Source organism: Cyclospora cayetanensis, unplaced genomic scaffold (assembly GCF_002999335.1).
Source record: "Cyclospora cayetanensis isolate NF1_C8 unplaced genomic scaffold, CcayRef3 CcayRef3_contig_94, whole genome shotgun sequence".
NCBI lineage: Eukaryota > Apicomplexa > Conoidasida > Eucoccidiorida > Eimeriidae > Cyclospora > Cyclospora cayetanensis.
In genome coordinates, this window is record NW_020312768.1 from 27,515 (window position 1) to 39,941 (window position 12,427).

A 12,427-nucleotide genomic window follows, 5' to 3' on the forward strand; every position below is an offset into this window, starting at 1 on the left:
GAATTCGCCGTCCCTTTGGGCTCTCCTAAGTCATTGAAGGCAGAAATAATGAACTAGAATATGTGGTGCCCCGATGTAAGTATTCATGCTGCGTGTTTCTAATGGTTGCTTGTGACACGCCGAGAGAATATGTTCTGCTGGGCCCCTGGGGCGAAGAGGGGGCGGTAAGGCGGCTGTTCGCAAATGGAGCCCTGGTGCTGGAGAACCTCCGCTGGCGGCGATCTGGGAGGGACGCCCTGAGTGCATCGCGCCGAATCGCAGAAAACGAAATGATTCATTCGACCTACACTTGATCGCTCGGCTTTAATGGGGAAACAACAGGCATCTGCGGGGACGCGGAAAAGTGTTCTGGGACAGGATGTGCAAAGGACTTTAGCCGCGAAGTCCCCGTTTGGCCGCTGTTCCTCGTTCAACTCTGGACACGCTTTTGTTCAATTGGTTCACCTCTCAAGCAAAACAGCTGGTTTCTGATTTACAGCGAAGTCCCAAGGACACCATAGTGATGTGCGGTTTGCTTACAGTGCTTTGGGAAGTGCCACACAACGGCTCTTCGGAGTGCTGCAGGCTTAGGCGCGGTATTTCAAGTGACCCATGGGGATAGCAAACCTCGGTTGAGCTGCCCATGGCGACCCAAGGCCCTGAGGGGGCCCTCAGGACTCCTCGATCCTCCGACGATGACGGTGCCAGTGTGCATGCGCATGCCTGACAGCAGAGACGCGCAGACAACACGAACCAAAAGGAATGAGAGCTTTTGGACGCGCACACTTTCACTGCGCACAGCCCACAGCTACTCCTCCACGAAATGCAACAGAACTGTTCGCTCTTAACCCTTATACGAACAGTATACGGAAAACCCCGGCTATCTGCTCCACTAAACGTGGACAACGCTTCGTGAGAACTTCGTACCCGAAGGCACCTAAAGGTAGACGTCGTGAAGAAGGTAATGCCGTTCAGCAGCTGCTTGCGATAATTGTAAAACACCGATATGGCAGCCGCGCCGGTGGCTAATAGAGTCTCTAGGAACAGTTTCGCTGCAGGGAAGCCTATGAATCACACCAAGCACCACAGGCCTTTCTCTGCGTCCATACCACCCTGAGGAATGCACTGACATCTTCACCAAGCTTCACAGAGTCTATTGAAATAGACAGAAACGCGTAGGCTTCCAGAAGCTTACACCCCTCACAGACGTCGTCGCTACAAGTAAGACACGCTTCAGCGACGCTGCTTTGCTGTGCCTCCTCGACATAGCCTGCCATCGCACTAGGAATGCGGTCGAACACCAGGCCCTGCGCCTCCCTAAAGACCCTGTTTCTGGCAAGGGGCCCGTATGGCCCATCATTCCTAATGAAAAGCTGCAAAAACAAAATCAGTCAGCCCACAAAAAGCCAGACTCTTCAGGCACTTCAATGTAATGGGTGCGTCTACTTGATAGAGACCATCTAGTTGGGTCTGCTACGAAATTCAGATTCCATCGCGGTCGTTCGCGAGGGCAAATCCACGTTGATACTACCGACTTTCTAACGACTTGCCTTTTCGCACATTTCCCCTGCAACATTCCTGGTACAGCAAAGACCCGTTGAATCCGCAGAAGCTGCCACACTTAATTCGGCCTCGCTGCCTGTCCATTCAGCGATCGATCCAGTGGTTTCCAGCTGATCTTCTTCTTGCCTCTCCTCTGCCACTGTTGCCTCCTCTCCTTCCGCCTGTTCTGCTTCGTTTCCCTGATTTGCTGATGCTTCAAGCGGGAGTGCTGTGTCTTCCTGTTTCTCGTCGTCTTCCTCCTGCTGCTGCACCGCAGTTTGCAAATCCCCGTTTTCGTTTTCTTTTCCCCCATCTTTCCCTTCCTTTTGGATGACTTCAGGCTCCTGTGGCGCGTGTTCATCGATGGACCCTTTTTCCTGCTCGTCATCCTCCTCTCGGGTCACTTGTTCATGTGGCACGCCTACCTGTTTCCCCTTTTGCCCCTGAGTCTTGCGTTCTGCATGCATTTTTCCTTGGTCTCTGTCCAGCTCACCTTCTGCGCCCTTCTGCAAAACTAGATGCGCCTCCTCCCCACTGTCGTCCTCTTGCTGCTGCTCTCGCAGCTCCTGTGCATGTGCCTCCTTTGCTTCGAAGTTGTCCGCTGCACCATTTCCTTCCTCAGCACGTGTCTCATCCGCAGTCTTGCCCTTTACCTCCACTCTGTTGCCATGAGTCTCATCGCTGGTCGCCTGAGCAATGTTCGCTTCGTCTCCCGGGACACCCCCTGCTTCGTGAGCCCCCTGCTCAGTACGCTGATGCTCTTCAAGCTGAGATGCCTCTTTTTCCACGCATTTTGCCTGCTCATCCACTAGATCGAATGCTACGGCCTCATCATCCTCACATTGCGTGGTTCCTTGCTGTGTTGAGACGTCTCGAACGGTGCTGGGTTCCTCACCACTGCCTCCTCCTGAACACACTGAGGCCCGTTTCGCCCTGCGGGCAGCCCCGCTCCTTCTTTTATTGGACATATTGGCACAGATCAGTTGTTGTATTTAGCTTTTAACCTGGCTGAAAAACAGGTAATACTTCGGCTGGTAACACCAGTAATGGACTGCAGCGGAATTCCTTCGCCCGAAGACCAAGGGATTATAGGGACCTCGGAGGAAAAAAGATATCCAAAGGACTTCACGTAATGCAAAAATGGGGGATGATGGAAAGCAGTGGACGTTCAGCGAAGACCAGAAATCGAGGAGTCTGAAAGGGACCCCAGCACCGGGGGCGATCCCTGAATAGCCACTGGCGTATACTCTGAACTCGAGCAGAACTAGGGCCTGCTGTAGAGCTTTGCTCAGTGCTCTTTGCCTTCCCAACAGGAACCAAAATGGCTACTTGGAGAATGTTGCTTAGATAACAAACCACACGAAATTATGGATATCCAATAAAACATCAGCCGCTCAGTTGCTTCCTCTCCTTCCGCACCCCACACTAATCTCCGGACACCAGTCTTATCCCCTACCCTTGCAGGGTCCTGAAAAACCATGCGTGAAAAGAACGATTCCTTGATTACGAGGCAAAGGCATTAAAAATGGTTCTAATTGTCATCACTCTGCGTAACGATATTGATTTTTTGTTCGGGGCGACCTTGGACCTGGTGATGTAGCAGCGTTCTGCTGCAACGGCAACCTGTATTTCGAGGCACTTCAGTGTAACCTCTAGCGTCTTTGACACACAATCCATTGAAATTTCTATGATGAACTTCCTGAGTATGCCATATTGAACCACCAAACGAGGCCTAATAGAATCCCTGGTCCAGCTGCAAAGCGCGCGGGGGTATCCATTGAGCACCGGAGACTGCCGCCCGGTAGTCCCTAGTAAGGCTGGCATTCCATAATACCACACAATAGGTTCTTCTTAAATTAACCATAGGTTTTCAAGCGCGTATCACCACGTTCAATCGTCTGAAGGTGTTCCAACAGAAAGGTTCAGGGCATTTTGTGGCCGTCTGGTGTTACGTCTTTTCGCGTGTCCTGCAATGCAGACCCTCGTCCCCAAAACAGGATCCAAGACAAAGACCAAACTATTTAGCCTACTGCCAAAAGCTTACGCGCTCCCCCTTGCCAGCACTCATCAGTATTCTGGCCTCAGTGAAAAAAGGACCGCATGTGTGACAGTAGCAGGCTCAGCAGCACTTCGGCGCTTTGGACCATAGTAGCTATGTGATATTAAGGGTTAGCAAAGATTGAATATTATTTTGCTTACCTCATCGGTATATCGGATTTGTCGCTTAGTTGAGTCAGCTTTAAACGATAGTTGTATCGGGAAAGACTACACTCTGACGTAGTTGTGTTTACACAAGCATTTGCGAACAGATTCCTACTTGGATTGGATATTTTTATAGCATACATGCTGCAGAGAGGTACTAGCTCAATACAAGAAGAAGCGTATTTGTGTGCACGTGAGCTAGATGCTCAGTGCACCTAGCCGCCCCCACCGCTTAGAGGATGCCGCAATCCGCACTTTAGCGGTCCTTTTCTCCCTGAACCCAGCCTTGAGAGACGCGGACAGAGAACTCGCCAAGACCTTGGGGCAAACACTCGAGAACATTCTATTATGTATTGCTAAACACGGTATTGAACGTTCCCACATTATGCACGGGAAATTGAGGGCCATGTAAACGTTTTTTTAAAAGGCACAATGCTAAAATCGACTAGCGCTTGTGGCGGCGGTAGATTTACAGGGTCCCGTAGAGGTGCTGGACTTCAGGACTATTCAGCACCGAGGAGAGGGCAGACGGGAGTTACGCGCCGGATCGATGGGGAAGGACTTAGCGCTTATGTTTGGTACACATCACTAGTCCCCATAGATGGTATTCCTCGAGGTCCTTGGTAATTTTCGTCTCTAAGTGTCATGCACTGCCTGAAATATTCATCTTCGTCAATGGGAATGAGTTGGAAACATGTTGGCTATTTTTGTTAGAGCGTTACGTACACTCTGAACTGTGAGCAGGCACTCGAGAATGCTGTCTTTGCTTTCTTCGATACGCACGTTGAGGGGCTTTGAAGTCTACTATGCATGAGTCGGCTGTACTAGTATGAAGAAATAGCTCCATGGGGCTCGAAAGGCACTGTTGATATAGTGCGTATCGCGAAAACTCTTTGCACATTTTACTTGTTTTCCGTTGTGTCGTAGCAGGAGGCCCACAAAAATCAGCTCTCCGCCGACAGAGAGCCAAGCGCCGCCGAAGTAGTGCTGGATTGATCCCTCGCTTATTTTTGCTAGTGTGTATGTGTAGCTCCTCCCGGAGCTGTCTCTTTAGCTATTAATGCACATATATATTTGCCTCAGCTACATTACTTTTTGCGTTCCTGCCGGCTCAAGCAACGGCGAAAAGGGAAGAGTTCTGGCACTTGCCCTCATGAATTTGGATTTCAGTGTACAGGAAAGGAACACAATCGTGCATGCTTTGAAGTGCGTGAGGCAAAGTGTAGCGGCGAAGCTGTTCTTTGGGACTTGCTATCACACTAGTTCACTTTAACTTAAAGCAAGTAAAGAAGTGGCTAAATGCTTTGTCTGTTAATATCTTCGTGCAGGCTAGAGTGAGATACATAATTGGCGACGCGATCACTTGCGTATGTGTGCTAGAGGCAATGTGCAAGCAGCTGAGCAGAGAGCGAGTGTTAAGACAGCGCAGCTAAGCACACCCTAGCTTTACCTCTCCCTCCACGGCGGGACTTCTGACAGGAGCGGGCAGGAAAAGGAGGGAGTTTCTTTAAATCACACATATTGACATTCTATCAAAATTATATTGATCGTGGACCTTACACGGAGAGTTGCATTAGCACAACAGAGGCCACCGACATAGCAGCTGTTCGCTTGTGGATATAGTAAGCCGAAGTTTGGTTTTTCTCGATACATCGATTTATTGGTATATAATGAGCTTATCTCCACGGATAGCGATAAAGCAGGGCTTGTGCGTGATGTGATTATACCTGCAGATTGGCGACTTCTTTTGCACAAATAAAGCCACCAACGGGGTGTTTTTACCTCCAAAGAGCATGTTACGAGAAGGGCATTTTTTCTTCACTTGCAGTGTCCAACGATTGGTGCAGCTCTACCCGCCTGATAAACATATTCGAGTGCTTGCGCGTGCTTATGCCCATCACACTTTTCTGCTCTGCTGGCCTTATCGAAGCATCCAGAAGCACCTGATATGCTTAAAACCGTTAACTTTCTATCCCTTGTGGATCTACTACGTTTACGTCAGCTTAAGAGGCGGCATCTCTCTCCAGCACGCACTACTTCACCGTCAAAATCCACCACCAGAGGGCAGTTCTAGCTGTTTCGATCAAAAGCTGGAGTATTGGATTACCAAGCACCTTTAGCAAGCCCAGACCATTGTTTCAGAGAACTTTGGCATCCCAATGCGCCAATAGCCAATGAAGCAGCAAGGAACAGCTGCGGTGAGATGCTGAAGTCCACTGTCTAACATTCTACAAGATTTGGGTGGTTTGCTTTATCAAGAGTGCCCTTTTCTTTGACCCCCCTTTGCCTCGTGGTTCCGGTACAAGGGGTCAGGGGTAGACTTGGTGCTTTGAATATTTAAAGCTAGTTTCACATAGCATCTAGCACACATGCACGCAAGCTAAGCTGCCACTGTGCAGCGCATCCCGTTAAGACGCTTTCCGTGTACCCATTGTAGCAAACTATGAGTTTACAAGGGCGCGGACAAAGTTTCTGCCGAAAGCACTGTAAAAGCTGCTACTCAGGTTTGGCACTGAGCGTGAGGCTAAAGTTCTCCGTACGGTGTCCATAAATGCAGAGCTACAACCATCCTTTTGCCGACGGGAGGGCAGTATCGTGATTTGCGCATGCCCTGTAGAGCAAAAAGGGAGTTAAAACATACATATATTTTATTTATCGCCAGTAAATTAGAGCATCATTCTGATTGAAGTAACATGCTAACAAAACGATGCCAAAAGAATTTGCTCCACGAACTGCAAGACTAACCCTGCCAGTAATGAAGAGCCTCTTCCTCGTAGCATTTTTGTCTGTTGATTTTGACATGTGGCCATGCCTACTGAGATCGTAATGGCATCATTCTCTTTTAATGTTTCCAAATGTAGTGCATAATGGAGAGCCTAGGTTACGGATGGCATTGTAGATTTATTACCACAGCTATATGAGCCAAGGCAATGACGTTCAACGCAGAAGAGAACTTGCTGCATTTATCGGTTTTATATTTCAGTGATTCAGAGGGTTTCATTGTAAGACTCGGGTAAATGCGGCCTTGCCAACAGCCCATGCAGCACAAGCTTCTGGCTCGGCAGATTCAGCCCCAGAGCTCACTTGCTGTCTGCAGCAAACATAAGACAGCCCGCTCTCTACTTCGCTTTGCCCTGCTTGAATGTTAAAGCCTCTACACAGGCATTGGGTAATATTCTACCGGGAACTTTCCCAAATCAGGGAACTGGACGCATGCAATCTTGAATATACCAATGAACACGATCAGACAAGTGCTGCGATAAGCAGGCAGGAGGGCCTGTGTAAGAGACAGCTGATCTCATCTTAGCCTCTTGGAGCGCTGTGGCGTAGGAATTCACATGGAAGGCTCCCTTCGAAAGACGCCATATGCAAAATGCCGCATCCCAGCACCACCGCTGTGAGCGGCCCCGCGTACGCTAAAATGATATTGCATGCCTTGAAGCATCATCAGCAGCCTGTCTGTGGACTACTGGTTGGCCCTGAAGACACTAAATCGGGAAAACAAGACTTCGTTCTCTGCGCTGATGCGATGCCTCTCCTGCACACACATATGCTGCATCCGCAGTTACGCCTTGGAGTTGAATTGGTGGGCATGCATCCGGACCCTTGTCCATCCTAGCTTCACGATCACTGCGTTTTCAGACTGCACTGCTCTCTGTCATCCGCAATGCAACTCTGGTTCTCCGTTGTTCAGGTGGAAGCCATGTGTGAAATGGATCAATCAGACGGGGGCGCCTTCCGCAATTTATTCGCACCTAACTGCAAATATAGACAGAAGATAGTTGGCTTTTACTACTCAGATTTTTTGACTGTTCCAGAGAAGGCGCCGACCATGAACAAGGAGGCAACCCACATTGCCCGCGTTCTGAGGCAGCACTATCCAAATTTGCTCGTCTGTACAGTGAGCTTTCACAATTCTTTATTGCTCAAATCCCCTTGCCTTTAGTATGCCTCCAGCAGTGCTTAGCGTACTGCTCATTACTTCCAGGCTAATGTGTTGCGCATCGTCTCAGCTGGATTTCCGAGGCATGCCCCATGAACAACCTGTAACCACGGTAAGCAGTCACTTAAGCTTTTGGCTTTTGCCCGTAAATACCGTACGTTGGATACTAGTGCATTTGGCACAAAGTCCGAAGGATAATCATTATAAGGGAATCCCTCATTAACGTGTAATATGCATTCTACGGTTGGGAATGTTGCTGCAGTTTTGGGTTCCCAGTGGATCCTCGTGGACTCGAATTCCGCCTGAAGCTGTCAGTTGTTCAAAGGCAGCCTTAAAACTTGCAGAAGTCGCTGTGACGGACAGATTGTGAGGCCTTCATAAGCTATCCTATGTATTTTTCGCTGTGTTTCAACCGTCTACGCGAATGCTCAGTACTTACGCACACATATTTCTACGCACATCGATTCTCTATGCATTCTCGTGTACTATTAATCAATTTAGTAATGTCCAGCATTTTCGTGGCCACTGGATTCATTTTTTGAAAGTAGGACAAATTGTAATGCAGTGTCAGCACTTTCTTTTGGGTGGATTAGGTACTTGAGCTTAGCGGACTTGGATGATCACCTCTGTGATCCAAATGTGTCGCCTCTCAACGGTTCTCTTCTATTAGAATATTCTGATCTGGTGAGGCCCCTTCGAATATCAGCGAAATGAGGGTCATTTTTGAGTTGAGTCACGCTTGGGGGAAAGAAACACTCCCTGGTTTTCGCTAACTGCCGCAGGCTTTTGGATCGTCAACCGCCAAGGGAATGATAGCTTAGCATTCCGCATAGCGCCAGTAGTATGTTATTTCTACGGTGATAGAGTTGACCTTTTGATTGCGCTGGCCTTTGTGTTTTCAGATAGAAGAGGACGCCCAGAGTTTGGGTGGCCACAGCTGCGTGGAGCAGACCGATGTTCTGGTTTCTTGAGAACTTGCTGTGTTCAATGGAGCTAGAAGGTCAGAAGAGTACAGAGGGTTGAAGACTGCCGTCACGCTGGTTTTGACAGTAGATTACCATTGGTTCTAGCGCAGTTCTTCGCAGCAACCTTGCTACGAAACGGCACAGCATTGTGTTGCACGTCCGTTCTGCAACTCTTCGAGGGTGCACGGACGCAAAAAGGAGTGTTGCGCCAAAAAGTAGCAACGCCTACAGCTGTTTTGTCGAAACACTGAGATGGAATAGTGTGCAATGTTCGCTGATTACCTTAACCTGACGAGGAAAGCAAATGCTACATATATTGAAGGAGTTGTGTGGAACTTGATGGGCGGAAACAGTTTGCCTTCGCCGCAGAACCTCTAGTGGCCCACCTGACTTGTGTTGGAGTTAGTTTCCACTCATCTTGCTTATAGTTTAATGATCCCCCGAACGTAGAAAGCCACGGAGTATGTACAGACCACGCCATCTCTGGGTCGTCGATAATTCGGTTCCATTGATTCTTACAAAGCTGACTCAGGAGGCGTGATGAAAAGGCACATCGGAGCCAATGGGTTGCACTGAAATTCTTCTAGCGCCCTCTCACTCTGTACGCACAGAACTGCCTCGCGCACGGTGTGCGCATGTATCTCTTAGTCGCTTCTGTGGCATGCATCCGCCTGGGCTGTGGGCAGAAGATGCGTGACTCAGGATACCCCGTTGGAGAACATAGAGTGATACACATAACAATGAGCTACCGTGCTTCGGGAGGTACAAGGTGTGAAACTTGCCTCTTTAGCTGAAAAGAAAATACCCTGGTGTTCGCCCATTGGATTTTCCGAGTGTTCAGTAAGTGCCGTTAGTGTCTCAATCAGGAAATCTGCAGCGCGTGCCATAGCTGACCAAATGAAAGATGGCCGAAATTCCAATAGCAAAGCGATAAAATTGACATAAGGCTGATTCAGGCTCAAACGAAGGTGGCTAACTACCGCAGGAAAGGCGATGACGGGTGCAGTAATGGGTGTGCTGTTTCTGCACTTACGCATATGAGAACCGCTCTGGGCAAGCGCGAGAATTTCGGGGTTATAGTAGGAAACCCCTGCAGACTTTGCGAGCAGAGCTGCTGCCTCGTCCTCGTCCAGCCCATCTAGTGCGCTGCTAATTGTTAATGTTGCTCCAGGGGAAAGGCAGAGCACTAGCAGGCTAATGACACTTCTAGACGCCGCTCGATGAAAGTTGCTGGCACTGCCTCCCCCGTTGCTTCCATTATTATTTATTTGCTCTTGAAGGGCATCTGCAGCCTCGGGAGTCACCAGCAGCTGATTAAATCCAAGGCACCCTGACTCCTTCATGGCTGACGATTCCAAGTCCCTTGATAGGGAACGCAGGGAAACTGAGAGCAAATCGATGCAAGCACACCAAGTGAGCTTGAAAAGCAGAGCGCTGCTAATTATTAAAATGTGACATATGATGTGTAAGTAGAAGAACAGCTTCAGTAGCAGGTATGCCTTTGAGAAATGTGCCGCATGCAGTACGGGTCGGAATCATGCTTGCCACGTTGTTTCATCCGGTGGAAAGGAGGCGTAGTGAAAAGCTTAGATAAGACTTGACATTCCTAAAGCATCAGCATGACTAGAAAAAAGCTACGCAATGAGGCAGCAATGCAATTTTTAAAAGCAATGTTTGCAGAGACAAGCCAGGAGATAATTTGGAGCGAATTACACGTTTGTATACGAAACCGTAGAAGGCTGAATTCCACCATCCACAATTCAATGACTTTGTCATCTAAAGTCGGAATTTCTGGGTGCCGCGGAAAACTAGTGCGGTATCGGGGCTGCCCAATTGTACCACTTACAGGTTCATCAGTAAAAACAAAGATGTGCACATTGAAAGGCAACATCCAAAATAGCAATTCGATGACGTTTTCCTGGGCAATTCACACATCAGAAAACGGAATATTGGCAGGTCATCAACTTAGTATTGTAGCTGCGGAGTCATGCATACCATACCAAGGGTCCCAGCCAAGCACCTGCCAATAGCCGGACTCTATTCGGAAACCAAGAGCTCCTCATATTATCCGTAGTGCAAAGTGCAGTTTGCCAGATGGAGTGTCAGAACGCACCACACTCTTGCAGCAAATCCCCAGTATGTCCCCATCTCTTGGTTTCAACTTCAGACTGCAGCCTGCATATTACCAAGAAGGAGGAACAAAAACACCCTGTGACGCAGAAAACGTGGCTAAGGTTAGACAAGGGCACAGCGGTACGAAATGGTAGCATCAGAAAGGGCATTTAGGTCGTGCCGTACACTGCAAACCCTCAACCAAATGAGGGATTCTCGCCAAAGCTTTTGCCAGTCCTTGGATCACTCGAGGCTGTAGAAGCCCCTCCTCCTCCTGTGGATGCTGCCATTCTGGCTCGATATTACCTATGTTTTGGCACACCAAGAGCTTGCTTCGGAGAGCATCAGGAAAAGGTACTGCAGAAAAAACAACAGCCAATTTCAAGTGCTGGATAAATTCAACAACTTGCTGCACTTGGAACCATTTGATGTGCACACAAACACATTCATGAAGCAGTCACAGGCTTGAGAATAAATTGGAGAGTGATTTTTGTTGATGTGTCTGCTTCAAGTTAAGCGGATGCGAACAGTTCTAACTCGTCATTTACCCACAGCTTGATAGTCTATACTCATGCTACCAGCAAAATCCAATGAGCCTCTACTTTAATTAGACTACGCATTTGAACTGCTAAATACACACTCTTTGATCGGCAGAGATAATTTGGAATTAGATGTGGATGTATGCACGCCAAGTGCCTTCGCAAGTCACCGTTGGCTCGCTGTTGTAACAGGCTCAGTAGCATAAACATTAGCCCAATGCACACCCCTCATTTGTGTGATAAGGACACGTTACCACATGCGTAAAAATGGCAAAATAGGATCTTCCCTCCGTATTGTCGCTGGGGGCCCAAATTTGCTATCACAAGCACCAAGGAGTTCTCGCTTATACCCGCAACTCCTTCACCCTTAGCCAGCACATATCCTGCGAGAACAAGCACATGCGATTCAGGTTTTGATTCCGATACGCATTATTGATGCACATGACAAAGGATGGGGCTCCCTACAGCTGATGCACACGACAAAGGATGGGGCTCCCTACAGCTGATGCACACCGAAAAAGTAGCGGGCAGGTGGCAGTTCCAGTTTGCTGCTCTGCTCAGGTTCTGCTAGCGCAGCAGGAGAGGAATAAGGTTCCCCGTTTATTTCTTGGGTGTTCTGGAGGAACTCCGCAAAACTGATATGTCCGGTAGCCGTGTTTCTGCCGTCAGTTCTACCACGTTTAACGCTCGCCCCCAGCTTGTAATTCGCTGCAATAGCTAAATAAAGCCCAATAGCCAATTCCGAGCAACGAGGTTCACGAGGTAGAGGGAGCATCTTCAATTCTGGCAGCTCGGAACGACCTGAAAGAGAATATCGGGCCCCTCCAGGCCCCCCTTTTGCGGTCGCAAATTTCTAAACCAGCTGTAAACTAGTCGAGAGAAAAATTGGAGATACGCATCTTCATCATGCAGCAGCAGTCTACGAGTAACAGGCAATATTTTGGGGGTGATACTGAGTAAGAAGGCATTAAAACGACTGCGCATCTCCAATTTCCTCAAGGCTTTGTGTTATACTGGGAGACATAAGCCATAGTATAGCTAATCAGCACTAAATGCGTGATGCACTCCATACAAAAGTATTTCTATAGAACTTAAGGGAACAAGGAGAAATTGAGGTGCGCTTGAAGCCACTTTAGTGGTCATTC

At 48.6% G+C, this 12,427-nt stretch overlaps 3 protein-coding genes across 3 annotated transcripts; 1 reads left to right on the top strand and 2 right to left on the bottom strand.

The window, feature by feature from the left end:
• Positions 1-1,043: 1,043 nt before the first annotated feature.
• LOC34623453 (ABC transporter F family member 4) lies at positions 1,044-2,489 on the bottom strand. The gene is made up of 2 exons (XM_026336133.1): positions 1,530-2,489; positions 1,044-1,352 (listed from the first exon to the last, which is right to left on the bottom strand). Exons 1-2 carry the CDS (start codon positions 2,487-2,489, stop codon positions 1,044-1,046), a joined length of 1,269 nt encoding a protein of 422 aa, XP_026191918.1.
• A 4,649-nt stretch (positions 2,490-7,138) lies between these two features.
• On the top strand, positions 7,139-8,036 carry LOC34623452. The gene is made up of 3 exons (XM_026336134.1): positions 7,139-7,309; positions 7,418-7,624; positions 7,929-8,036. The coding sequence occupies exons 1-3, from the start codon at positions 7,145-7,147 to the stop codon at positions 8,034-8,036; spliced, it is 480 nt and encodes a 159-aa protein (XP_026191919.1). The 5' UTR covers positions 7,139-7,144.
• Positions 8,037-10,690: 2,654 nt separating this feature from the next.
• LOC113147028 lies at positions 10,691-12,057 on the bottom strand. Its single transcript, XM_026336135.1, has 4 exons — positions 11,796-12,057; positions 11,544-11,665; positions 10,930-11,071; positions 10,691-10,806 (listed from the first exon to the last, which is right to left on the bottom strand). The coding sequence occupies exons 1-4, from the start codon at positions 12,055-12,057 to the stop codon at positions 10,691-10,693; spliced, it is 642 nt and encodes a 213-aa protein (XP_026191920.1).
• Positions 12,058-12,427: the final 370 nt, after the last annotated feature.

Bases quoted from the DNA above. Each gene is read 5' to 3' on its own strand.
- LOC34623453 (XM_026336133.1), bottom strand. From the start codon at position 2,489: ATGTCCAATAAAAGAAGGAGCGGGGCTGCCCGCAGGGCGAAACGGGCC. The intron at 1,353-1,529 runs GCAAGTCGTTAG...TTGTTTTTGCAG, and splicing joins CAGGGGAAATGTGCGAAAAG to CTTTTCATTAGGAATGATGG.
- LOC34623452 (XM_026336134.1), top strand. From the start codon at position 7,145: ATGATATTGCATGCCTTGAAGCATCATCAGCAGCCTGTCTGTGGACTA. The intron at 7,310-7,417 runs GTGGGCATGCAT...TCCGTTGTTCAG, and splicing joins TACGCCTTGGAGTTGAATTG to GTGGAAGCCATGTGTGAAAT. The intron at 7,625-7,928 runs GTGAGCTTTCAC...ATGTTGCTGCAG, and splicing joins CAAATTTGCTCGTCTGTACA to TTTTGGGTTCCCAGTGGATC.
- LOC113147028 (XM_026336135.1), bottom strand. From the start codon at position 12,057: ATGCTCCCTCTACCTCGTGAACCTCGTTGCTCGGAATTGGCTATTGGG. The intron at 11,666-11,795 runs GTGTGCATCAGC...TTGTTCTCGCAG, and splicing joins ACCTGCCCGCTACTTTTTCG to GATATGTGCTGGCTAAGGGT. The intron at 11,072-11,543 runs GCATGTGGTAAC...CTCCGAAGCAAG, and splicing joins TCCTATTTTGCCATTTTTAC to CTCTTGGTGTGCCAAAACAT.